Source organism: Mesocricetus auratus, unplaced genomic scaffold (genome assembly GCF_017639785.1).
Source record: "Mesocricetus auratus isolate SY011 unplaced genomic scaffold, BCM_Maur_2.0 Super-Scaffold_100691, whole genome shotgun sequence".
NCBI classification, from domain to species: domain Eukaryota; kingdom Metazoa; phylum Chordata; class Mammalia; order Rodentia; family Cricetidae; genus Mesocricetus; species Mesocricetus auratus.
In genome coordinates, this window is record NW_024429267.1 from 54,800,779 (window position 1) to 54,825,678 (window position 24,900).

At 38.3% G+C, this 24,900-nt stretch overlaps 1 protein-coding gene across 4 annotated transcripts in view; it reads right to left on the reverse strand.

Annotated features, from left to right (window-relative positions):
- Zcwpw2 (zinc finger CW-type and PWWP domain containing 2) overlaps positions 1–24,900 on the reverse strand; it is a 129,825-nt gene that overhangs the window by 83,557 nt on the left and 21,368 nt on the right. For 3 of the 4 annotated variants that reach the window (XM_040740346.1, XM_040740344.1, XM_040740345.1), the window contains exons 2-3: positions 16,552–16,884; positions 7,128–7,287 (exon numbers count right to left, since the gene is read on the reverse strand). In XM_040740346.1, coding sequence (XP_040596280.1) covers positions 7,128–7,287; positions 16,552–16,838 — 447 coding nt within the window. In that variant the 5' untranslated portion in view covers positions 16,839–16,884. The remainder of the gene's footprint in view (positions 1–7,127; positions 7,288–16,551; positions 16,885–24,900) is intronic. The other variant, XM_040740347.1, reaches the window with a different exon arrangement.

Genomic DNA, 24,900 nt, shown 5'->3' on the forward strand with positions numbered 1-24,900 from the left:
GCAGCCAGTCCTCTTACCCACTGAGCCGTCTCCCCAGCCCCATTTTTTCCTTATAAAAGGTTTATCTTTTCAAAAGCTAATGAAAATAGAGTGCATAATTCTAAAGCTAAAAAAATGTAATCAATTGCTTCTAATAAAATCTTTTAAGGAATGGTAGAATCTCATTACAATTCATTAGCTACAGTGAGAGCCTCTATGATTTAAAATTATCAATCCAAATCTTGTTAATGTCAATATCCAAAATAACTGTAAATATAAACACCTAAGACTTAGAAAATTTATCCATCAGACAATGGTAAGTACAGAACTAAAAATCTGAAAAAATGAAATCATATTAGAAACTGCTCTATTTATCCTCCTAAACTCACCCAAACAACTTCAAATATTGACCATGACTGTGTTTGCTCATTTGCTCACTCATTCATTCATTCACTGAAATGTCTGAACCCCAGGTGAATGCTAGGTGGGTTCTCTCCCTCTGAGTTGTATCCTAAGACCTTTGTTTTTGTTTTGTTTTGTCTTTTGAGACAAGGTCTCCTCAAGTTCCTGGGCTGGCTTCAAACTCACTCTACAGTTGAGGCTTAGTTTGAGCTGACTCTCCTCCTGTCCTAGCTTCACTAGTAGCCAAAATTACAGGTGGACTAACTCACCTGGCCTTGAGCATGATTTTACATCATTTCCTATATATTACAGCTTTAGTAACATACAAATATAAGTCCTAGATTTCATAATCAAAAGAAATAAAAGTGACTTTTAGGAGGGCATACCAATAAAGATTTGAGAGCATTATTGGTGTTACAAGATACTGCTTGGCTTGAAAATTAATGGCAATGCTGCTACTCACATCTTCAGAGCTGCAGCTCTGCTCACTGATGCTAACCATGTGCTGCCCCAAGGCATTACTCTACTCTACCAAAAACGTCCACATTTTCCTTCTGCTGGACAGACCATTGCACTTCAAGCAGTTTGGTAGAAAGTTAATCACAAGGGTGCCTTGTCTTTATGGATTTCTACCACAGTGATGAGGCTTCTGGACAATAGAAGCATTCTCGTTCCTCTGATCCAAACTAGAACACAGTCACACCATCACATCTCATATGCATGGAAGCCACATTGCCTGACTCCCTAGCATTCTAGTGATGCCTCCTTCTGCACCCTGACATCTTTAATAGGCTATTTCACATAACCAAGGCTTAATTGTTCAGAAAGCATATTTAAGTTGTTGGATAGCTGAAACAATTGTTGCTTGTAAAACCTAGTTTACTGGTGTCTTGGTCTAAACATACATAGAAATTTTACTAATTCTGAGTAGGATTTAAAAATCAAACCAATTTTTATGATCTCCACTTTCCATATCACTGTTATGTATGAATCAGTTGATTAAAAACACCCAGCCACATTTACTATGAATTTGTATAAGACTGGGAAATAATGAGGATACAGTGGGCAGGCACTAGAGGAGATAAAAAACAGAAAATTTGAGAATACAATGTGTTTCCATTGTGTGGCTTGAAATACTGAAAATGATACCACCAGGAAATCTACTTTCAATTCCTTATTAAGGGCTTCCTGTAACATTAGAGGTGGGGTGAAGGGGACAAAACTCTTTGCTGGGTGCTCCCTGCAACAGCAGAAGTGGTGTGGAGGAGCAGGAAAGTAAGCATCTTAGATAAAAATACCCAATGCACAGATCAGAAAAACCACTGGGTACCAGGTAAGATTTCCATTAATACTGACTTCATACATTTACACAGTATTTTGGATACCTTTGAAGTTTTCATATCAAGATGAAAGTGACAACTGTCATATGCTATGGTTCTTTGTTCTGAGGAAACCACATCTGACACTACTGGTTAGTCTATAATCTGGAGCGACATGCTCCAGAAAACAATTTATACCAATGTGTGACTGCCATTAATTTACCAGACTTGAAAGCAGATTGACATGAGAGACAATGGGAGGGCCCAGCTGCACATCAGTGAGAAATCAGATACCTTCTAAGCGACTTACATGTTCAAAAGGGCAAGGCAGCCTTTCCCTTCAATTTGCCTAAGTTGCCTGGCTTCTGTAGCACCATAAACCCATTCACTATTCCACAAAGTAAATACAAGAAACAACACACATTCCTAAATCCTGTTTGACTCCATTACACAGAGAAAATCTACTTAACAAGGAGATAATCTGCCATAAATGGGTTCTTGAGATTCACTGAGAAGGGGGATAGCCAATCTGGTGAAATCTCAGATACGTGCTTGAGTCCCGGGGAGCAGGTTCAGGATATGAATACTGGGGATCTCTACAGTGGAATGAAGTATACAGAAAGTTTAAAAAACAACTATGAAGAAAGAGGACAAATAAACTGTAGTGTCAGAATGAAGCATTTGTATTAATAACAGCAACCTACTACTAGAATGACATGGAAAGTAAATAAATTCCAAGTTCTAAAATCAGTGGACAGCAGCCCATGTTGATGGCTAGGAACTGTGTGCCAGGGGAAGAAGCAGCCTCCATAACCCTGACTACCATGCAAAAGGCCCACTGAAAGTTCTTAATCAAGCCGACTACACAAAGAACAACGAACAGAAGGCCTTTCTGGGTTTTTCAGTTGGCAGAGAATAGTCCATTATCAATTCCATATTCTCATGATTTCAAGCAGGTTGGCAGAACCTAAAAACATGGAGTTTGTAGCCATAGCATCTGGGTTGGGGCCTAAGCCCTGGCTGTGCTGTTGGGCGACTTCAGGTAGGGGATCCAGCTAGACTTCAGCTACCCCAAGTCAGGATCACAAGAGAAGACCATTAGCCTCTGCAGTCCCAGAAAAGGAGACAAGTACTCTTCACATTGGGGGGAAAGCTGACTGACTGTGTATTTCATTTATAAAGGAGTTCTATTATTTAAAGAGCCTATTACCATTTTTTAATTTACTAACCTATCTAAAGCTTATGTAGTCTCACAAAGCACCATCCTAAACACTTCACAAATGACTCATTTAATGAGTCCCTCGTAAGCTTGTGAGGGATGCATTATTACACTTCAGAGATAAGGAGGCTGAGTTTACAACTTGCCATGTCTGCAGAGCTATTAAAACAGAGTTAGAATTAGCATGCAGGCAACCAGCTCCAAGATCTGTGTGTACTACAAAGTGATGGTGGCTCCCTGTGAGCAGTTTGTTTCCTTAAAGAAACTGTTGTGGTGTTGGGAAGAGCTCCTAACAGGTATTATGACAGATAAGTGGTGCTGGAAATGATAAGATACATGGTAAGTGTCGGATGGTACCTTCCAAACAAGGACACTTTCACATTGCTGGGAAAAATGTTGCAGGACTATTCAGTAGTTAAAAACTTAACCAATGGTCTGAACATTAAATACACTAAATTGATAAATTTTAGGTTATGTATGTGTTAACACAATTTTAAAGGGGATTTTAAAAAAAGTCAACTTTAATGTGTACAGTTTTAAGTATGTTATATACTCAGATTTCAAATTGTAATATTTTTAATTTTATAAAACTGAATTAAGTCCAAAGCAAGAAAGAAATTAACATTTCTATGCAAATTGATAATAAAGTAGCAGTAATATATTAATGAATGAAGCAGAAATAAAACACTGGGACAGTAGGTAACATTTTTAAAAAATTAGATTTTTTTATGAATGTTTTGTCTGCATGCATCTACACACCACATGCGTGCCTACTGCCCACAGGGGTCAGAAGAAGGTGTTGGACCCCCTGGAACTGGAGTCATGGATGGTTGTGAGCCACCATGCAGGTGCTGGGAATCAAGCCTGGGTCCTTTGGAAGAGCAAGGGCTCCCAGGAGGTGATGTTCAAGACTGGTGCCTGGCTAGCCTGAAGCTCTCTCCTGCTGCCATAGAGGCCGCCTGGTCGGCAGGAAGGCTGGGAAGAACTAGAAGACATGGCAAGGCTGAAATGAATCCTGAGAACCAGTGTGTGCTCATTTGTGCTGAGCCTTTAAGAGTCAGAGCTGGCCTGACGTATCTAAAGCAGCAATGCTAGTGGGTAGCAAGGTCTCAGCCTAAGCAACAGTAACACACACGGCAGCTGTTTTCTACCCTGCACCTGCTTGGCTCTTTAGAAGCAATGTATTTACTATGGACAAACACCAGACATAGGTGTTACAGACAAATACCCAGAATTGTGTTTAGTTAATGACCTTCAAAAAAGCAGTGGAGTCACTGAAGTGGACAGTTAACCATGCGTTGCACAGCAGGGCATGTTCTCTGAGCTAAACACAGAAGTGATAGTTCTGACAATTATTTTCAAAAGTCATCCAATGGTCCTTATGTGGGGTTTGGGGATCACAGGTTCTCTTGAATTCCTGTATAGATTCCAGTTCTTTGCTAGACTGTACTTCAAACACCGAAGGGAATTAAGAAAATGGAAAGGATATTAATATATCCAACTGTAAACTTAGGTTTGTATGGGTTTAGGGCTTGCCTGCTCCCTGATGGAAGAATGTATCAATCGGTTAGCTCACAACTCTTCCCTACTCTAAGAAGCCTCCCTGGCAGACGCACTGAGAGGCAGCTTCACCTTACTCCTATGGGAGATTCACTGAGAGGCAGCTTCACCTTACTCCTCGGGGTCATAACTCTGAGGGCAACTTAGAATGAGCCTTATACACCCGGAAGGGTGGCCACCTGTTTCGTCCTTTATAAACAAAGTTGCTCAGGCTGTTTGGATTCGGGATTTTTAATACAGTACAAGTCCACAGATATCTGAATTCATAGGAGATAAAGTAGAGAACTTACTCACGGAGCAGACTCAGTACTGAGTCACAGTTGCAGAGATATGCCCTAGTTCTTCACCACCTCTAGTCCTCCAAAGGAGACCGCTGGACGCAAAGAGGACACCTCATCTTGCTCTGCCTGCTCCTCTGAAGGAACAGCCTGCAGTCTTTTACCAGGGAGCATGATGCTTACTTACTACAGTGTTCTCACCCAAGACTTCCCTCCTAGGTGCTGAGTGTTTTTATCGTCAGGGGCGTAGAACTTTGCCAAATACATTCCTTCATCAATTGAAATTATGTTTCCCCTTCCTCCTGTTAATTTTGTACACTGCCCTGATGACATATGTGGATACGTCTTTGCATTGTGGGATAAATCTTACTTGGGTATAACGAATAATGCTGGCAAATGTCCCCTAGAAGCATGGATGAGACAACCCTCAGCAAGCCAGTAGTAAAGCACAGGAGGAAAATGCACACTGCCACACTACCCACCAACTGCTGTGTCCTTCTAGCTGTTTTCTCTGTGAGTAATATGAAAACTGTATTTAAAACCCCGAGAGAGATGGCTCGGATGTTAAAAACACTTGCTGCTTTTCCTGAGAATCTGGGTTCCGTTCCCAGTACCCAGATGGCAGCTCATAACAGTTCTTAACTCTAGTTCCAGGGGTTCCAGGACCCTCTTTCAGCCTCCATGGGCACAAGGTACCCAGACCATGCCTTACATACATGCAGACAACACACTTGTGAACATAAAATAAAAATAAATATTTTTAAAACTCCGAGTCCTTAACACTGAAATTTCAATTTACAACAGCCTATCTCTGGCAATACACAAAAGAGTTTGTCATGTAAGAGCTGAATTTTAAGAACTTGATTTTGGAACTTAAATTGAACCACAAAAGGCATCCTGACTCTATCTGCTAAGGTGCAAGTGAAGAAAGAGATGGGATAGGAGCGCTACGGGAAGACAGAGTCCTAAATCACGGCCAAGGAAAGAGCCTCAGAGCCTGTGGGTGCCAACAAGTCGTCCACATGGACCCCAGTGGGGAATTTGGAAAGGGAGAAGGAAGCAAATGGCCTTCCCAGCCTCACCCTCACCCTCACCCTCACACTGTCATAGGCACCTCCGAACCCTGGTCGTTGTGTAAGGATTTCTGCTGAAGCCTTGAGCAGGTTAAAAAGAGAAACACGTGGCTATCTTCTCTATCAGACTTTTCTCTTGCCCAGGGGACTGATAGCGAATTAAACTTGACAAAATTTCAACACTGAGGATAACATGTATTCAGATAACTTATAATGCACTTTGACTTTCGTGCTTACAATTAAATGTCATTTATTAAGAAACGCCTTAGTCTTTAATTGCCACAGTGTTAAACACCTAGAGTCTATAGACAGCTAGGTTTGTGAGCAGCTAGGACAAAGAAGACACAGTCCTCACTTTTGTCCATGGTTACCAGCAGACCTATCTAGGAATAAATGCATCTGAAAGGAGAGAGCAGACAGGGCTTCATAATGAGAGCATAGAGAAGTGGACCCATGTGATGCTCTGTCGTGGTTACATATTTACACACAAACAGTGTTTCCTTCTAACTGCTTTCAAACTGAATTGTACAAAAATGCTACATCTGCCAAAGATAGAGCAAAGCCCATTTAAAGCAGTCTAAAATTGCCACAGATTTAATTTTACTGAGAGTGAATTACATGATTTATCCGTACATATACTAAGGTATTATAGACCTGAATATATCTTTTCACTACTAAAAAGAATTCAAAACCAAGTCAAAGGTATCCATGTTTGTGACGCCTACTTTTAACAGTTCTTTAATGACTGCATGGTTTGTAGATAAAGGTTTCAGTGTCAGGTGTAAGCACAGACAGCTGAGCTGTCTTATGTTTATGACTGCTATTCCTTGGAAACAGGTCCAACTCACCTCTCATCCCTAGCCTGAGAATCCAATCTATAAATTAATTGTAATGTGCAAATTAAAGTTTAAAAAAGAGTGCAAAGACACCAAAGGAGTTAGTGTAATGAAATACTCTGTTTCAAATTTGAAAAGCTTGGTGTAGTCCATAATTAATTTTCTGTGACTGATGTAGAAACTTACAGTCTCAGGAGAATTTAAAAGATGACAATCTTAAAAACCATTTTAAAAGAGCATTCTTTAGTTGATTTTTACTATTGGAAACGCTTTAAAACTCCCACAGCTATTTTATATACACAATTCCTTTGAGAAAAATGTTTCCATTTAAAAGCATACTATACATTATTCTGCTTATACAAATCCAAATGTGAATGATTATTTTAAAATCTGAAATAAAAATTAACAAGTAAAAGAAACTGCAGAAAGCATAGGTCTTTTATGTTACTTACTATACCTACCTTTAGTGAGAGACTATAATATCCAACAAATTTTGCACTTATCCATGCTCTTGAGTGGGGGTCACCCAGAAACTCTATATGATACTTTTCAACATTTCCATCCTGGTCATAGGTCACATATTTCCTTTTGAAAGGATCAGGACAAAGTATCCCCGGCCAACTTTTAAAAAACAAATGCTAAAATAAGTTTCATTCTTTTATAAAAGAAACTCATTGACACATCTGTCACAATCAAATATCAAACTTCTTTAAATTTTAACAACTTCTACAAACATAAATTTATTCCTACTTACACCTTTCAAAGATAGTAAACAAGTAATAAAATTATATCTTTGTAGCTAGCAATAAAATGTTTTGATATTGTCACAGAGAAGATGAAAAAGAATTATAAAATAAATGATATCCAGAATATGAAACATTTGGACACCACTGGGCAGGCAAAGGGGGAAAATGATACATCAAATTCTCTGCAAAATTGAATTCATTCTAGCCACAAAAAAATGGTGAGTTATCACAATGTTAACCACTGACATAGTGTCATAGCTTGGTGGATGACAGATAGATAGAGAGATAGAGAGATAGAGAGATAGATAGATAGATAGATAGACATATAGATAGATAGATAGATAGATAGACAGATAGATAAGATAGATAGATAGATAGATAGATAGATAGATAGATAGATAGATAGATAGATAGACAGATATTGTGCACAATGGATAGATGAGAGGTACATAGAGGGCAGGTAACAGGTGATAGGTAGATGATAAGTGATGGACAGATAGATGATGTGCCAGATAGACACAGAAGATAGCTTATAGATAAATGATTAATTTAGATAACAAATTATAAAATTTAGATAACAAATGACAGAAAGATATGAAGCAATAATAGCCTAAAGATAAATGATAGGTGATATATTATAGATAGACAATAGGTACATAGCTATAGGCAAATAGCTAACAGATAAATTAATAGGTGACAGGCAGTAAAACAGCTTAAACAGTGATAACCATTGTGGAGTAAAGCACAGAAAAGGCAGACTTCAGCTCCATCCCTCCAAACTGTTCCTCCCCTCTATCTGCTCCATTGACAAATCACTAATTTGCTAAAAAATTCCAAACTCTAAATAAAATACTATTGTAAAAAAATCTTTATAGATATGTTTAGGAGCTGGATAGATGACTCAGTGGGTAACAGCACTGACTTCTCTTCTAGAGGATTTGGGTTCAATCCCCAGCAACCACACAGTGGCTTACAACCATCTGTTGGAACTCCAGTTCCAGAGGATCTGAAGCCCTCTTCTGCTTTCACAGGCACCAGGCACGCAAGTGGTACAAAGACAAAACACCCCCACACATAAAGTAAAATTGAAATGTAAGGTTTATTTTGACAGAAATCTCTATAGACGTCATTTTCTCCATTGGCCATTCAGTTCTCGCTTACATAGCTTTCTATTTTTCTACTTTCTGTCTTTCTTTTAATCATTACTCCTAAATAACAGGTGTGTGTGTGTGTGTGTGTGTGTGTGTGTGTGTGTGTGTGTGTGTGTAGGTGAAAGAGCAGTATGTACTCTTAATTGCTAAGCCATTTCTCCAGGACAACACTGCTAAGCAAAAGCTGAAAAAGGTATCCCATCTGGGGTCCAAGTCCTGAAAACTGCTGATGTGAGCAAACCCACATCTGTTTTGCTTGCTTCATTTATTCAACTCTGCACTAAAAGGAAGCTGAAATGACTAAAAGACTTACAGGTCACAAGCGCCTTAAAATTTCCTGATTATGAATATAAGTAAAAAAGTTAGGTCGGGAATGGTGGCACAGGCCCTTAGTCCCAGCACTCACAAAGCAGAGAAGTGTGTGTCTCTGAGGTTGAGGCCAGCCTGGTCTACATCTAGCTCCAAGGCTACGTTTGTGAGATCCTATCGCAGACAAACAAGCAAATTTAGCACTAACTAAGAAAAGTAATTCATTTGCTCAGTATTTACCAGGAAGTAGATATTTGTCTCAACAAGGCTACTTTTTTTGCCTTCAGATGAGCATGGTAATTACTGCTATGTGTCCTATTTATCCTGCTTATTAAATGAACATTTTCTTACATATTTAATGTTACCTTATACAAATTATCTGTCTTAGAAAACGACATCTCTGAAATTAAAATGATTATTTTGTAAATGCTGTGTTTCTTAACTTTATCCATAGCAAAAGTTTTATATGCATACACATTTAATTTGTTTTCCTCTCTGGCCTCAAATGATCCTCCTGACTCATTCTCTAGAGTGCTAGGATTATAGGTGTACCAGTATGCCCAATTCTAATTACGTTTCAAATATTTTACCAACATCTGGCCTGCAACTCTGGAAATAAATCAGGAAGGAAAGGGAGAAAAGCAACTGACGTCCTGTGATAAGGAATTGTGGTAGACGTCTGACAAAAGTTTGCAGCTCAAGAGCTAGATTGCATACATCTAACACTGTAGCACTGAAAACTGTCCACCTGCTCAACTCTGTGCCGCCAACAGCTCTGTCAAGTAAGAGAGTTACAGCACCAAGGGAGAGACTCACGCTCTCACTCTGCCTCCTACCAGGGAGTGGCTTTCTGAAGGCGCCGACTTCTTTCTATGGTCCCTAACGTGTTACCAAGTTCAAATAAATGTGTGATTTATGCATTTTTGCGTTTGAGAAATTAAAGGTCTGTCATCATCATAAGACTGAGATGTGTTGTGACCAATTTAGATGTTGAAAACCTAATTCCCAGTATCTCAGAAGGTGACTATGTTCAGAAAAGGGCCTTTAAAGAAATAACCAGGAAAGCTAGACACGGTGCTGTATGTATGTACTCTGTGCACTCGGGAGGTGGAAGCAGGAGGGTCAGAGTCCAAGGGCAGCTGAACTACAGGGGAGCCTGTCTCAAAATAACAACAAGAAGTAACTCAGGTAAAACTGAACTTACTAGGACAGGTTCCACATCCTAGAAGACCGCCTCATGGGACAGAGCAGGACAGACATGCAAAGGGAAGAGTATGTGAGGACATGGCAAGAAAGTGGCCATTTGTAAGTCAAGGAGAGAGCCTTCAAGGAAGTCATTCATGAGATACCATGGTCTGGACTTGGAGTCTGTGGAAAACCACGTCTGCGTTATGTGAGGCAGTTAACGTGTTGCTTTGTTACGGCAGCCAGAGGAAGCTAATGTGACTGTGTATGTGCAGAGTAACTGGTGCAGGTAAAAAGAGGAGGGGTTTAGAAATACCTTCCCTTGCTTATCAAGAGGCTCTGTGTGTGCCTTTTACAGGTTCATAAGCATGTGGTGTGCCACGTGGGAGAAAATTAACTATGAGACCAATAGACAAAGTGCTACTCTCCTGAGAACTGTTTGCTTTTTGTTTTCTTTTGTTTTGGTTTTGTTTTCTGTTTGCTTTGGTTTGTTTTTCAAGACAGGGTTTCTCTATATTGTTTTGGAGCCATTCCTGGAACTCGCTCTGTAGAACAGACTAGCCTCAAACTCACAGAGGTCCACTTGCCATTGCCTCCTGACTGCTGGGATTAAAGGTGAGCATCACCAATGCCCACAATGCCTGGTGAACTGTTTTCTTTTATTTCAAAAAAAAGATTAAACAAGCATTTCTAGATTCTGCATCAGTTTATCTTAAACATTCTTGAGTCAACTCATTTGAGCCACAGTAACTCTGGATGCTGGCAAGATGGCGTCTCTGGTCTTAAGAGCAGCCTATAAAGCCACAGGCTGGTAAAAGCCCACCCAGTCTGTGCTGCACTGCTAAGAGCCTCTGCAGGCGCAGCCGTCCTGACTTCAGGGTCTAGAGGTTTGTTTAACTAAGATCAGATGTTTGACTGTTACTTGTGGGTTAATTCTATCTTTACAGTTTACTATTGTAATTTATCTTACTATCATTCTATACAGTTGTGCCATTGGATACACAATGCACAAGTATATTTCAGTTTCTTAATTTGAAATTTGAATCTGTGCTCAACTTAGCTCATAAAGAAGAACATAAATGATACACAGTCAAATGCATTCTATTCTCCGAAGAAGGGAAGATGCAGCTGTTTTTCAGGCACGTCAATGACAGCCATCACAAATTAGAGATAACTTAGGGACTGAAATAAACATATTTCATGTAAAATTTCAAAATTTCTTTGTCTCAGTTACTAACTCCCGGTGAAATTTTCTGGTTTTCAGATATATTAGTTGATTGATAAAAGCAAATTCATTTCTTGAATTACAGTTATTGAAACTTCAAACTTCCCATTTGGGAACTGCTTTCAAAATGCATTTTTAACTCTGTTTTCAAAATGTTTGCTTTAGAGATGAAAAATAATGGAGAACTATAAATCCCTTCATCATAATTTCAGTAAATGTTCATATTACATGTCCATTAAAATATTGGATCTTATATAACCAATTAATGTCCATGTTAATTATAATGTAGGAGGGAACAATAATGTTTACAATATTGTCATTTTGATCCCTAGAAAAACCCTCATAAAAAAAGGCACAGATGTCACAACTTTGATAAAGCAGTAAGTGTGTGTGTTAGGGCTAGTCTAACAAAATATCACAGACTTGATAGGAGAAGTGAGAGAAATTTACTTTCTGCATCTTATATAGGCTAGTAATCCAAGACTGAAGTGTGAACACTTTGCTTCTTCTGATCTCTCTCCCAGGCTGGCAGACACCACCTTTATAGTGTATTTTCTGTCTTTCTGTTTTGCATGTGCATGCCCAAATCCCTGTCTTACAAGAATACCAGCTAAATAGAATTAAGGCATTCCCTAATGGATCTCATTTGTAATTAATCACTTCTTTAAAAGTCCTACATCTAAATATAGCCACATTCTGAGTTATTAGGAGCCATGGCAGCATTCAACATATGGTTCATAATTCATCAAAAAATAATGAGTACCTAAATCTACATATTGACTTGGAGGTCTATTGCACATATGTGCATATTAGACTGGGCTTCTCATAGACTCTCTTTTATGGTCAGTTCCTTATGGTATTCATAGAGAACAAGATAAAAAGTCAATACACTTGAGTTTTGTAATGTAAAAGTTTATAAACCTAGTAAAAGGTTCTGAAAGGGTAGTATTGGTGATGATACACACTCAGAATCCTGTACAATTTCTTCAGAATACAGGTAGAACAAATACAGCCACACTACACTTGCCATACAACAGCCATGATGAAGCTGAGTGATAAGCTACTGCATATGCGTCAAAACAGGATCAATAATGACAACTCTCTAGGGACCTAGCAATATTGGTATTTGTGAGAGAAAAGAAGAGTGAGTGGGAATGCAGAGATCATCTGACAAATGTGAGAGATGAAAATTTCAAAGTGGTGGCAAGCTTCCCTGGAGAGCCCAGCAGGCTGAACTGAAAGCAACGGGCTAAACTTCAATGGGGAAACAAGCAATTCTGAGCATGTTAGAGCTCTGAGGAACCCTGGGAACATTATTAACATAGACAATCTCTATGAAAAAAAGTTAACTCTGATAAAAGCAAACTTCTGGGAGAAAAGTAAAGCCAAAGAGGACAGAATGAGTGAGAGCAAAGGAGTTTGTCTGGTTGCTAGATTAGTCTTCCCAATGGGACTCCAGGAAGCACGGAACACAGAAAGGGACACCGAGTTCCAAGAGGTGACAGAACAACCATCAGACATGGTGAGACAAAAAAGCACACACAGAACAATAGGAACCAGTCCACAGAGTCCCCCTCTGCTCTCCAGGGTCCAGGGAGAAGAAATCCACTGCTCCTCTTGTCACATCCTGGAGTCCAATAGCCAGGTACCACTGGAGAAGAGATCCATTGTCTGGGAGTATAGGTAGTTACTGAAAACATGGAGCAGCCACAAGCTAGGGACCCAGGGGACACCCTGCCAAGGATGGGTCTGGGTAGGAGATGTCCACAACCAGGACCCTGGGGACACCCTGCCAAGGATGGGTCTGGGTAGGAGATGTCCACAAGAGGTACCCTACGAGACTGGGAGGTTGGACCCAAACTGATGAGAAGTTTAGGCAACAAGGAGCTACAACTGTGAGAGCAGTGTTTGGTGGCCTCTCCCTCTGTAGTAGTGACACACAAACACCTCTGCTAGCTAGGACTGTTTGGCCTTCCAGGCCTGAGGCTTGCTGCTAGGTGGAACTCAGAGATCTGAGCCCAGGTCAGTCAGACCACACAGCAAATCACTTATTTCCTCAGTCTCTTCCATCCCCACAGGATCACAAAAGAAGCTAATACTCAGTTAGTGTGGTAAAAATAGTATGAGACAAAAATATCCAAAGATGAAAGTTTGCCACAGAGGAACAGTTTTGAAAGAATAAAATTTCACTCAAGATTTCAAGTTGCCTTAACGGAATTAAAGAAAATAGTGTAGATATAATACACATGTGTGAATCAGAAAAACTTAAAATGAGTGATTAAAGATGTGAAAAAAATAATGAAAACCTTTTTAAAACTTCAAAAATGAATGCTTAATTGGAAGAAATAAAAAAACTGATACCTCACCAATGACACTTTATGCTGGAGAGGATGTGGTGAAAGGGGGACACTCCTCCATTGCTGGTGGGAGTGCCAACTAGTTCAGCAACTTTGGAAATCAGTATGGAGATTCCTCAGAAAAATGGGAATAAACCTACCACAAGACCCAGCAACTCCACTCTTAGGCATATATCCAAAAGATGCCCATTCATACAACAAAGATGTCTGTTCCACTATGTTCATAGCAGCTTTATTTGTAATTGCCAGAACTTGGAAGCAACCTAGATGTCCCTCACCTGAAGAGTGGATAGAGAAAATGTGGTACATCTACACAATGGAGTACTATTCAGCAGAAAAAAATAATGGAATCATGAGATTCGCAGGCAAATGGATGACACTAGAAGAAACCATCCTGAGTGAGGTAACCCAGTCACAAAAAGAGAAACATGGCATGTACTCTCTCATATATGGATTTTAGACATAGATCTGGGGAGTGCCAGCCTTCAATCCTATGGCCAGAGAGTCTGGGAAACAGAAACTTTATTTAGTGGCTGATCGAAGAAGAGGCAGACTCCCTTGTTTAAGTACTGAGCTGAACTCAAGAAAGCCAGTAACAGAGAGGGAGGACTGATGATCAAAGGGATTAAGACTGGGCTGGTTTAACCCCCAGAAACAGCTGACCAGACAAAGGTTAACTCTTGAATCCCAGGCATCAGCCTGGGAAGCCAGCATGGGACTGATCAATACCCCCTGAATCTGGGTGTCAGTGAGGAGGCCTAGGGAATCTATTGAGCCTTGGGCAGCAGATCAGTACCCATCCCAAGTATACACACGGACTTTGGACTCCCATAGAACAATGTGAGGTGCACTCTCACCCTGAACTCTTGGGGAAGGGTCTAGGCCCTGCCCTATATGAAATGACAGACTATGGACAACCCCATGGAGGGCCTCACCCTCCCTGGGGAAATGAGGGGATAACGGGGGGGGGGGGGGAAGGCTCGGGAGGAAGGGAGGGAATGGGAGAGGGACCTGGAACTGACTTGTGAAGCAACCTTGTTTCTTATCTAAATTTAAACTGGAAAATACAATTTTAAAAAACTGATACCAATTTCATTTAGTGGCCGGTTAAGTACTGAGCTGAACTCAAGAAAGCCAGTATCAGAGAGGGAGGACTGATGATCAAAGGGATTAAGACTGGGCTGGTTTAACCCCCCAGAAACAGCTGACCAGACAAAGGTTAACTCTTGAATCCCAGGCATCAGCCTGGGAATCCAGCATGGGACTGATCAATACCCCCTGAATTTGGGTGTCAATGAGGAGGCCTAGGGAACCTATTGAGCCTTGGGCAGCAGATCAGTACCCATCCCAAATATACACACGGACTTTGGACTCCCATAGAACAATGTGAGGTGCACTCTCACCCTGAACTCTTGGGGAAGGGTCTAGGCCCTGCCCTATATGAAATGACAGACTATGGACACCCACATGGAGGGCCTCACCCTCCCTGGGGGAATGAGGGGATAACGGGGGGGGGTTGGGGGGATGGCATGGGAGGAGGGGAGGGAATGGGAGCGGGACCTCGAACTGACTTGTGAAGCAACCTCGTTTCTTATCTAAATTTAAACTGGAAAAAAAAGAAAGGTATTTGAATGCATGTTAAACATTAATGTAATTTTTGAAAGGTTATATCTAATTTTTTTTTACCAAAATAAATCTGGAGAAAAAAAACTGATACCTTCAGAAAAATAAAATAATTAGAAGAAAAATATTTAAATTTTAAAGGGATAACAAAATGAAAACAGTTCAAGAAAAAGATATACCAAATATAGAAAAGATTACCTAAGTTATAATATAAAGTCCTGAATGAAGTAAAAAGCCAAAGCCATATGATGGGACAGTACAACTGCCTTTACATCAAGAAAGTTTAACTGAATTCTAAGTCTTACACACTGAAAATACATAGTATATAGTTGTAAAATTTTGACCCAGAATGCAAAAATCTGAGATACAGCAAATTCACATACATTTAATGAAAAATATTTTAAGTGTTTACAGAATAATTAAGATGCTCAAATGTTTGTCATTTATAAACACACTTATAAATAACTAAATTTCAATAAGAAATTGGCAACTATTTCAAGATGAATAAAACACAATGTTTATCACAGTTCTTGAAAGAAAATTTTTAGCTTTGTTTAAATTAAGATGAAAGGATAAGAGATGAATTAAATTACCTCTCATTTAAGAAAACAGAAGAATGAACACAACTCAGATGACAAAGATAGTATCAGAGATTGGCAATTAAGGGACCATTTGGATGGCTAGGGGGTAAAGGCACTTGCCAACAAGCCCGATGACGTGAGTTCAATCCCCAGGATCCACATGGTGGAGGAAAGACTAACTGTGGAGAGTATACCTGCCAGACACAGAGTGGGAACCTACATGTACACTATGAACTCTGGAGATAACTAGGATGTGTCAGTGTGGATCCACTAATTATAACAAATCACATTGTGTGGGGTGTAACGGGAAGGGGTGAGTTCTGAGTGGAAAGAAGGTGTATGGAAACTGTACTTACACCCAATTTTTGTGAACCCAAGACTTCTGTAAATGTGGAAATCTGTTTTGTAAAAACATGAATAATTCTGGGTGAAAAGTTAGAAATAGGCAAATCCACTCCAAATGCAAACCAAGCAAGGCACAGGGCTAAGCATGTAGCTTAGCAGTAGTGTTAGTCTAGCAAGTGGGAAGCTCTTAGCAGTAGTGTTAGTCTAGCAAGTGGGAAGCTCTTAGAATTTGATCCGCTGCGACACACACACACACAGACCCACAAACACACATGAAAATAAGGAAATGTATTAAAATTTAAATAAATCAGTAATTAAGTAATGATTACTTAATAAGGAATAGACAGAAAATAAATCCCTTACCTTGGCCAATTCTGTAATTTCACCAAAACCAGGCTTCCTAGAGGAAGCTGTGAATAAACAATCTTATACCCATTGTCAAGGAACTGAGACTCTGCAGGAAAAGTCTCTTCAGACACCGAGCAGCTGTTGTGGCTGGAGTCAGCATTCATGAAGCAGTACCAGGGCTCGCTGTGCTCCACCCTGGCCGCAGCCTCTGGAGACAGCAGCCTCCACTTCAAGCAGCTTTCATTCTCACATTGGACCCACATTCTGCTCACAAACTCACTGCTTTCTGGGCCCGGGTCCATTGAGCTGCTAGTGGCCACTTTTCTCCCCCTTGGAAGTGAATCGAATCTGGAAAAAAATACAGATTCAAGAGCATGAGATACAACTAAAGTCATGACCTAAAGTTCTTTTCTGTTTTCTGCCCATTCCTGTGCACCTGGCACAGAAAACAAGCATCTGGCATGTTGTGTTCTGCTGACCCACAGCAATAGCACAGCAGACATGTAAATCACCCTTACAACAAGTGCTCTGAGATTAAAAATAGGACAAATCTACCATAAGATGAGTCTAGCTCAGCAACGTCTATTACCGACACTCACTATTCAAAAGTTAAGGTTTTTCTTTTTTAGACAAATCTATGCTATAGCTCAGGCTGACCTCAAACTCTCCCCCCTTTTGCCCAAGCATCCTGGATGCTAGGATGCGTATAACACACAGAGCTACGAGGTGCCAGGTGCTTTATGCACACAGCTCATGTTATTCCCATTTTGCCAAGGAAACTTAAACTAAGAAAAGCATGTTTAAGCCCCAGGCACAGTACCCTGTAGAGCTGAACTTCAAATGCAGACAACTGGGCTCTTAACTGTGCTCTTGTCCTAATATGCACTACTCTAGAGTACACAGACAGCATCGTGCATTGCCCTGTTCTTGTTCTAAAAATTGGGAAAACCAAATGCAGCAAATACTCCACCTCATAGAAACTAATGATTTAAAAGTTAGATGAGCAACCATCCCCTTAAGAAGTTCTGCCTCTTATCTCACTAACAAAGCACCTTCTAGAGCTTTACTATGAGGAATCTACATATATGAATAGAGTTGTGTGTTTAAACCCCCCAAATGCAGCATCAGTAACAACACTGAGGAAAATACTAAAAATGTTAACTAAATAATAATGGTGCAACTACAGGTGGAACTAAGTATTGGCAATGCATCTCCCAATAGTCTATTTTTAAAACCAAAGGAGATGCGGGAACTGGCAAGATGACTCATTGGAGAAAGGGACCTGCTCCCAAGACTGGTGAACTGAATCTGATCCCCAGAGTTCACACGGTGTTAGGAGAACAGTGACTCCCATAAGTTTTCTTCTGATCCCCCCTGCCCCGTACATGCCATAATGTATGTGTGTGAGTGCGCGCGCGCGCACACACACACACACACACACACACGTACTAAGTAACTAAATAAGAATAAAACTATTTTGGCATACAAAAGTGATTGATCAGTACAACAGTGCTATCCAAATACTAGCATCGTTCAAACAGACCTTCTAATTCACAAGTTAATCATATATTTATATCTTACTTGTATCTATTCATCATTTCCTTACTTGAGCCCCTACAAATTGCACTTAAAATAGTCAATATATACATTAGCCACTGATAACTATATTTTAAATTTTTAACACTTTTTATTAACTGCATTTCCATTTTTACAGTTTCACTTTTATATTTATGCTATGCACACATTTATAATTTTCCATATCTACATAAAACCTAGGAACCATGATTTTTTTTGTTTTTGTTTTTGTTTTTTGTTTTTGGAGACAGGGTTTCTCTGTATTGTTTTGGAGGCTGTCCTGGAACTCGCTCTGTAGACCAGGCTGGCCTTGAACTCACAGAGATCTGCCTGCCTCTGCCTCCCAAATGCTGAGACTGCCTTAATTGGCATGATATGATTATCTCAGTTACACACATTTTCCTAAAATGAAGTAACTTCATACTTCTTTGTGGGTAAAAAAATTCCATTGTACAAACACACCAGATTATTCTGCTCTATTCACCCATTCTCTCTCTGTGTTGCTAGAAATCTAGGTTGGCTCCATAACTGAACTATTGTAACCACTGCTGCAATGAATATTGATGTGCGAGGATTCCTGTGATATGTTGTATAGTGATATATTTTTTTATGATTTAATAAAGATTGCCTGAAGGATCAAAATGCAAAGTCAGCCATATAGTTAGTTATAGACACTGGGCAGCAGTGGCATACACCTTCAATCCCAGGACTCAGGAGACAAAGGCAGATAGATCTCTGTGAGTCTAAGGACACCCAGGGCTATACAAGATTGAATCAGTCTAAAAGAGAATCAGCTCATATGAAGAAGATCTCAGCACTTGGGAACCCATGTCTTTAATCCCAGCTTTAGAGAGGTATATACGATAGGAGCAGATATTCAGTCTGGGGCATTTTGGTCTCCAGTCAGTCACATTCAGGTCAGGACTGCTTCAGCCCGGGTAGAAGTAAGAGCTACTGACTTGACTGCTTTGCTTCTCTGATCTTCAGCTTGAAGCTTGAACACCAATATCTGTCTCTGGATCTTTTTATTTTTCATGTTACAATGCTGTCTTGGAGTTCTTTGGGGAAATATTCAGGAGTAGTATAACTAGGTCATGTGAAAAACTTAATTTTCTTAGAACCTCCAATACCAATTTCCACAGTGGCTGTAGTAGTTTATATTCCCACACATACTGGAGGGTTCACTTTGGCCTATATCCTGACCAGAATTTGTTGTTTGCTTGATTACTGACATACATATATTTTCGTTTATATGACAGGCAAAGAGATTGAACTTTTTATATGTTCATATGTTTTATATGTTTATATGAACAAATTTGCGTTCATCATTTGAGCACTACCTGTTCATTTAGCCATTTATTGACTTGTTTGAATTTTTAGCTTTTATTTGTACATTACAGATATTAACATGCCACATGTACAGTTAGCAGAGATTTTCTCCCATTCTGTAGGCTACTGGTAAACTCTGGTAATTGTTTCCATAGCACTGCAGAAGCTCTCTGGTTTCATGAGGTCCCATTTGTCAACTGTTGACATTATATCCTAAGTGAGTAGTTGCCTGTTCAGCCAGTACTTGCCACTGTCTATGTCTTAAAATAATTCCTTTATTTTTTCTTCTAATGGTTTCAAAGCTTCAGGTCTTATGTTAAGATTTTCCATCCAATTTTAAATTGATTTTTTTGGACCAGGTAACAAACAGGGATCTAGTTTCATTCTTCTACATGTGAATATTTACTTTCCCACACCACTAGCTTAAGATGCTGTCTTCTCCCATGTATATCTTTTGGTACTGTCAAAACAAAATCAAGTGACTGCAGGTGTATGGATTTATATCTAGGTCTTCTACTTCATTGATCTACATACCTGCTTTGTGACCATACTGGGATGCTTTTATTAATATGGCTCTGTAATATAAATTGAAATTGATTACAGTGACACCTCCTACATCAATCTTTTCTTCCCAGGATTTCTTGTAGTATCTGGGGTCCTTTGTACTTCTGCATGAATTAAACTTTTATTTTCTATTGCTGTGAAGAATGGCTTTAAGATTTGGATTGGAATTTTGTGGGTCACTTTTGGTAAGACAGCCATTTTCGCAATACTAATTCTTCCAATCCCAGAGCACATGAAGGTTTGTTAATCTAGATCTACTTCAGTTACTTTCCTCGGTGTCCCGAGTTTCATTGTGGTGGTTTTTCAACTCCTTGGCTAGGTTCACTCAAAGAAAATATTTTTTCTTGAGGTAAAAGTAAATGGAGTAATGGCTTTGTTTCCCCAGTTTCTTTCTAGAATGTTGGTTAATATCATACAAACTCTATACTCCCATCCTCCCCTCTCCATTTCATATTTTTCCTCTTTTACTTAGCATCCAATGTCAATTCAGCAGGCTATCTCTGTGCCACCCATGTCTACCCCATAACTTGGCTACTGTTGACTAGTATGACAGACATGGATACACAAATCTCTGTAGAAACTTAACTGTTTTCTTTTGGATGCACATCCAGGGTTGTAGAATGGGATCAAATGACAGCTCTATCCTTAGTCTGTAGAGGAATCTGCATGCTAACCTGTAGGCTGTGTTATTTTATAGTGTCACCAAGAGGGCACGGCGTTCCTTTTCCCTCACTTCCCCACTGGCACATGTTTTTTCCTTTCCTCGATAGTAGACATCTGATTGGGTGAAATGGACTCATTGGATTTTGAATTTGTATTTACCTGAGGCAACTTAAATTCTCGTCATTCTTTCCTGAGCTATTGGGGTCTTATTCAGAAAGCCATACACCTAGATCTTAAACTGGTCCCCCTATGCTCTCCTTTAATTTCAAAGTCCTGGGTCTTACATTTATGTCATTGATCAACTTTGAATAGATTTTTTGTGCAGGTGAGATAGGACGATCTAGTTCTATGTTTACCCATCAATTTCCAGTTTTCCCAGCACCAGCACTAAGTCTGTTTGTTTTCCAACCTAAGTTTCTGCCCTCTTAATAGAAGATTAGATGGAGGTAGCTACATAGGCTTGTTTCTGGATTCTCTGTTTTACTGTCACAGGCTTGGTTTTATTGTTAGTATCATACTGTTTCTATTACTATTTGACTGCATTAAAATTTGTTGTCAGGTATTGTGAAGCCTCAATGGAAGCTTTAGCTATTCAGGGTCTTTTGTTTTTTCCATATTAATTTTTCTAGTTCTGTGAAGAATGTCATTGGAGTTTTAAAGGTGGTTATATTGAATCTGTAGATCACTTTTAATAACATGGCCATTTTGTCAAGACTAACTCTGCTAACTCATGAACATAGGATGCCTTTTCTATCTTCTACTATCTTTAATTTATTTTTTCAGGAATTGAGTGTTTGTTTTGGTTGTTGTGGTTTCTTTTAATGGAGTTGTTTTCTTTTTTCAGAAAAACAAATATACATAGGAAAGTTCTTCATTTTGTGTGTTGAGTTTGTGTCCCGCTACTCTGATGAAAATGTATACGGAATCTACAAGTTTTCTTATAATGTTTTAGGGTCTTTTATGTATGAGATCAGGTCGTTTGCAAATATAATTTGACTTCTTTCCTTTGTATCCCTTTAATTTCTTTTCCTTGTGTTATTACTATGGCTAAGATTTCAAACACTATATTGACTGGTGAGAATTCATACTCTTGTCTTATTCCTGACTTTAAGGGAAATGTTTTCAGTTTATATTCAGTATAGTGCTCATTATATATTTGTTGTAAATGACTTTTCTTATATTTAAATGTAATCCTTCCATTCCTATTAATCATTTCTTCAAAGTTTTTTTTAATCAGGAAGAGATGTTAAATTTTGTTACAGGCTTTTTTTTTCTTTAAATGGGTGCTAGGAATTGAACTCAGGTCCTCTGAAAGAGCAGCCAGTGCTTTTAACCACTGAGCCATCTCCCCAGCCCCAGTTAGCTTTTTGCTGAATCTATTGAAATGACGCATGTAATTTCTACTCTACTAATGTGTTCTTATGTGTTTACTAATTTGCATTTTTATATTTCTGACATTAAACCAATTTATCATGAAGTGTTTTTAAATATGTCATTGAATTTGGCTTGTAAAGATTTTGAGAATTTTTGCTTTTATGTCTATCAGGAATAATTATCTGCATTTTCTATTGTGTGATATCTTTTATCTTTGTTGAACAGATATAAAGGTATTCCTTCATTTACTGTTTTATGGAACACACTGAGAAGCACTGATGTTCTTTCTTTATAGGTATGAAAGTATTCATCAGTGACTCAATCCAGGCTTGGGCTAGTCTTTGCTGGAACACTATTAACTGCTTCGTTGCTATTATTTGTATCTATTTGGGTTTTATATATTGGTTCAGTTTGGCAAGTTACATGTTTCTAGAATTTTATTCATTTCTTCCAGATTTCCATTTTTAGAGTAAGTTTTCAAAATATCTCCTGAAACCTCTTGGTTTCAGAGGTATCCACTATAATATGATTTTTCTATCTCTAATTGCATTGGTTTGAATGTTCTCTTTCTTTTGGATTGTTTGGCTAAGGGCTTGAATGCCATGCTTATCTCTCCAAAGGAGCAATTATTTATTCCAGTGAACTTTTTTATTCTTCGCTTAGTCACCATTTTATATCTGCCCTTATTTTGTTTCTCAGCTATACAGATGTATAGATATTTTATTTAGTATCTCTCATTTCTCCCTCTCCCTCTGTCTCTCTGTCTCTCTGTCTCTCTCTCTCTCCATATATATATCCATCTCTGTACGCTTCCCCTTATAACTGTTTTCTTTAACCCAAAGATCTGTATGTTTCATTTTCATTTCATTCTAAGAGTCTTTTATTTTTCCTAGGGTTTCTTCAGTGATTCACTATTTAAAGAAGTACTGCTTAGTTTCTCTTGGTTCTGCTAATTTATTTTATCAAATTATGATCCAATAAGATACAAGGAAACATTGCCAATACTTATTTAATAAGTCTCTTTCCTTAATCTTATATTGCACATTGAGTAGATCACTTTTATTGCCTCCTTAGAACACATTAAAATTTCAGTCTCTTTAAAATATCCAATCTGTTTTAAAAATTCATGCCTACCACATTGCAATTCCTAAAAACTCCAAATCAACCCTTTCACATGTGCAATCTCTGGCAATGTAATTTGACAAAATGTAATAAAAAAGGTAATACCATGTTTGCACAATAAATAAAACTTTGATTATATCAGCACAACTTAAAACTTTTATAAGCACTGAATTCTCCACTGTTTTTAAGTTATTCTTCATATTTTAGTTTATATGTATTAAAAGAGAAAATTATATCTTGGTTCAAACTTGGTTCTATTAAACTGATTCATCTGTAATTAAATGGCTAATACAACAAAAAGGGCCTTAATACCCTTCTAGGTGCATCCAAACTCTTTGACTCTATTAACTTTGCCTTCATGCTACACTATTGTTTGTTCTCATTGCTTTAGTTTATTGAATATGTCTGGTTGTTGCATTTTTTTACTGTCTTATATAACAATGGGTCAGAACTGACCAAATGCATACTGGAAGGAATACTTACCTGGTTCTAACAAAAAGAAGTGGATTTCCTTTTATGATATAATGAAGTTTGTCAACTATGCTTTCTGAAGAAGTAGAAGAGTTTTGAGATTGATTTGATATTTATGTGTCTTTCATGGCTTTACTTATTTTAATAGGTTTTTATTAACAACTGTATCTTCCAAATATGACCAAATGTTTAATTTTCCTAATTATTGGTAAAATCTTTCTTACTTTACCCATATCCTTCACATAAATTAACTTCACATATTACGTTACCTGCATACTCATGTTTCTAATATAGACATAGACTCTTATGTGATTATATTTCTTTGTTTCATAGATCTTTTCTGAGGGCAGAATATCAAATCATTTCACCCCTATGAGTTTTATAAAGCATATCGTCAAATCAATGCAGCATACATAATGTGACTGATGAATATAGTCAAAAGGCCTCTGGGTTTGGGGAGAGGGTTTTGTTTTCTTCAGTTTGGGACTAGTATAAGCAATACTATAGCAAATACCATTGCATATGTGTCAATTCATGTATTAGATCATGTATATGTCTACAACAGAAATGCTACATTAAAAGGTATGCACATTTTTAAGGAGACGGTAGTAAATAGGCCTCTGGAAAGCTATTCTAATATTCAATTTCCACTAACAGTTTATAAGTACCAATTTCCTCATTTGTGTACCAACAATGGATATTAACAAAGACTTTTTTCAAATCTAATTAACAGAGAGTTATCTTACAGTAGTTTTAATTTACACTTCCCTGACCACTAATTAGATTTTATTGACTACTTGTGTTTCCTTTTATTGGAAAACCTTGTTCCTACTCTGTATTCAGGTTTCATTGTTTTCTTTACAGAAATTTGGTAGAGCTCATGATATATTGTGAATATTAACTTTTTGTTTCATATGTTGGAAACATCTTCATATAGTTTGCCATGTTTTTTAACTTTATAGTTTATACTTTAACACAGAAAGTTAAAATTTTATAAAACTTGAATTTATTAATAGTAAATACTGCTTATTTATCCCCCTAAGATTTTAAATAAAATCTTCTATATATTTCTCTCAATTGTTCTGATTCTCAAATTGAGGTATTTAATCCATCTGGAATTAAATATTGAAATAAAATACTTTACTTTTACCTGTATATACAATTATCTGACCAACATTAATTTAATTGTGCATTTTTATCATTAATCAGAAATGGATTTTATTTTTATATATACACATGAATCAGTTTGTGTAGAGTGTATTTTAC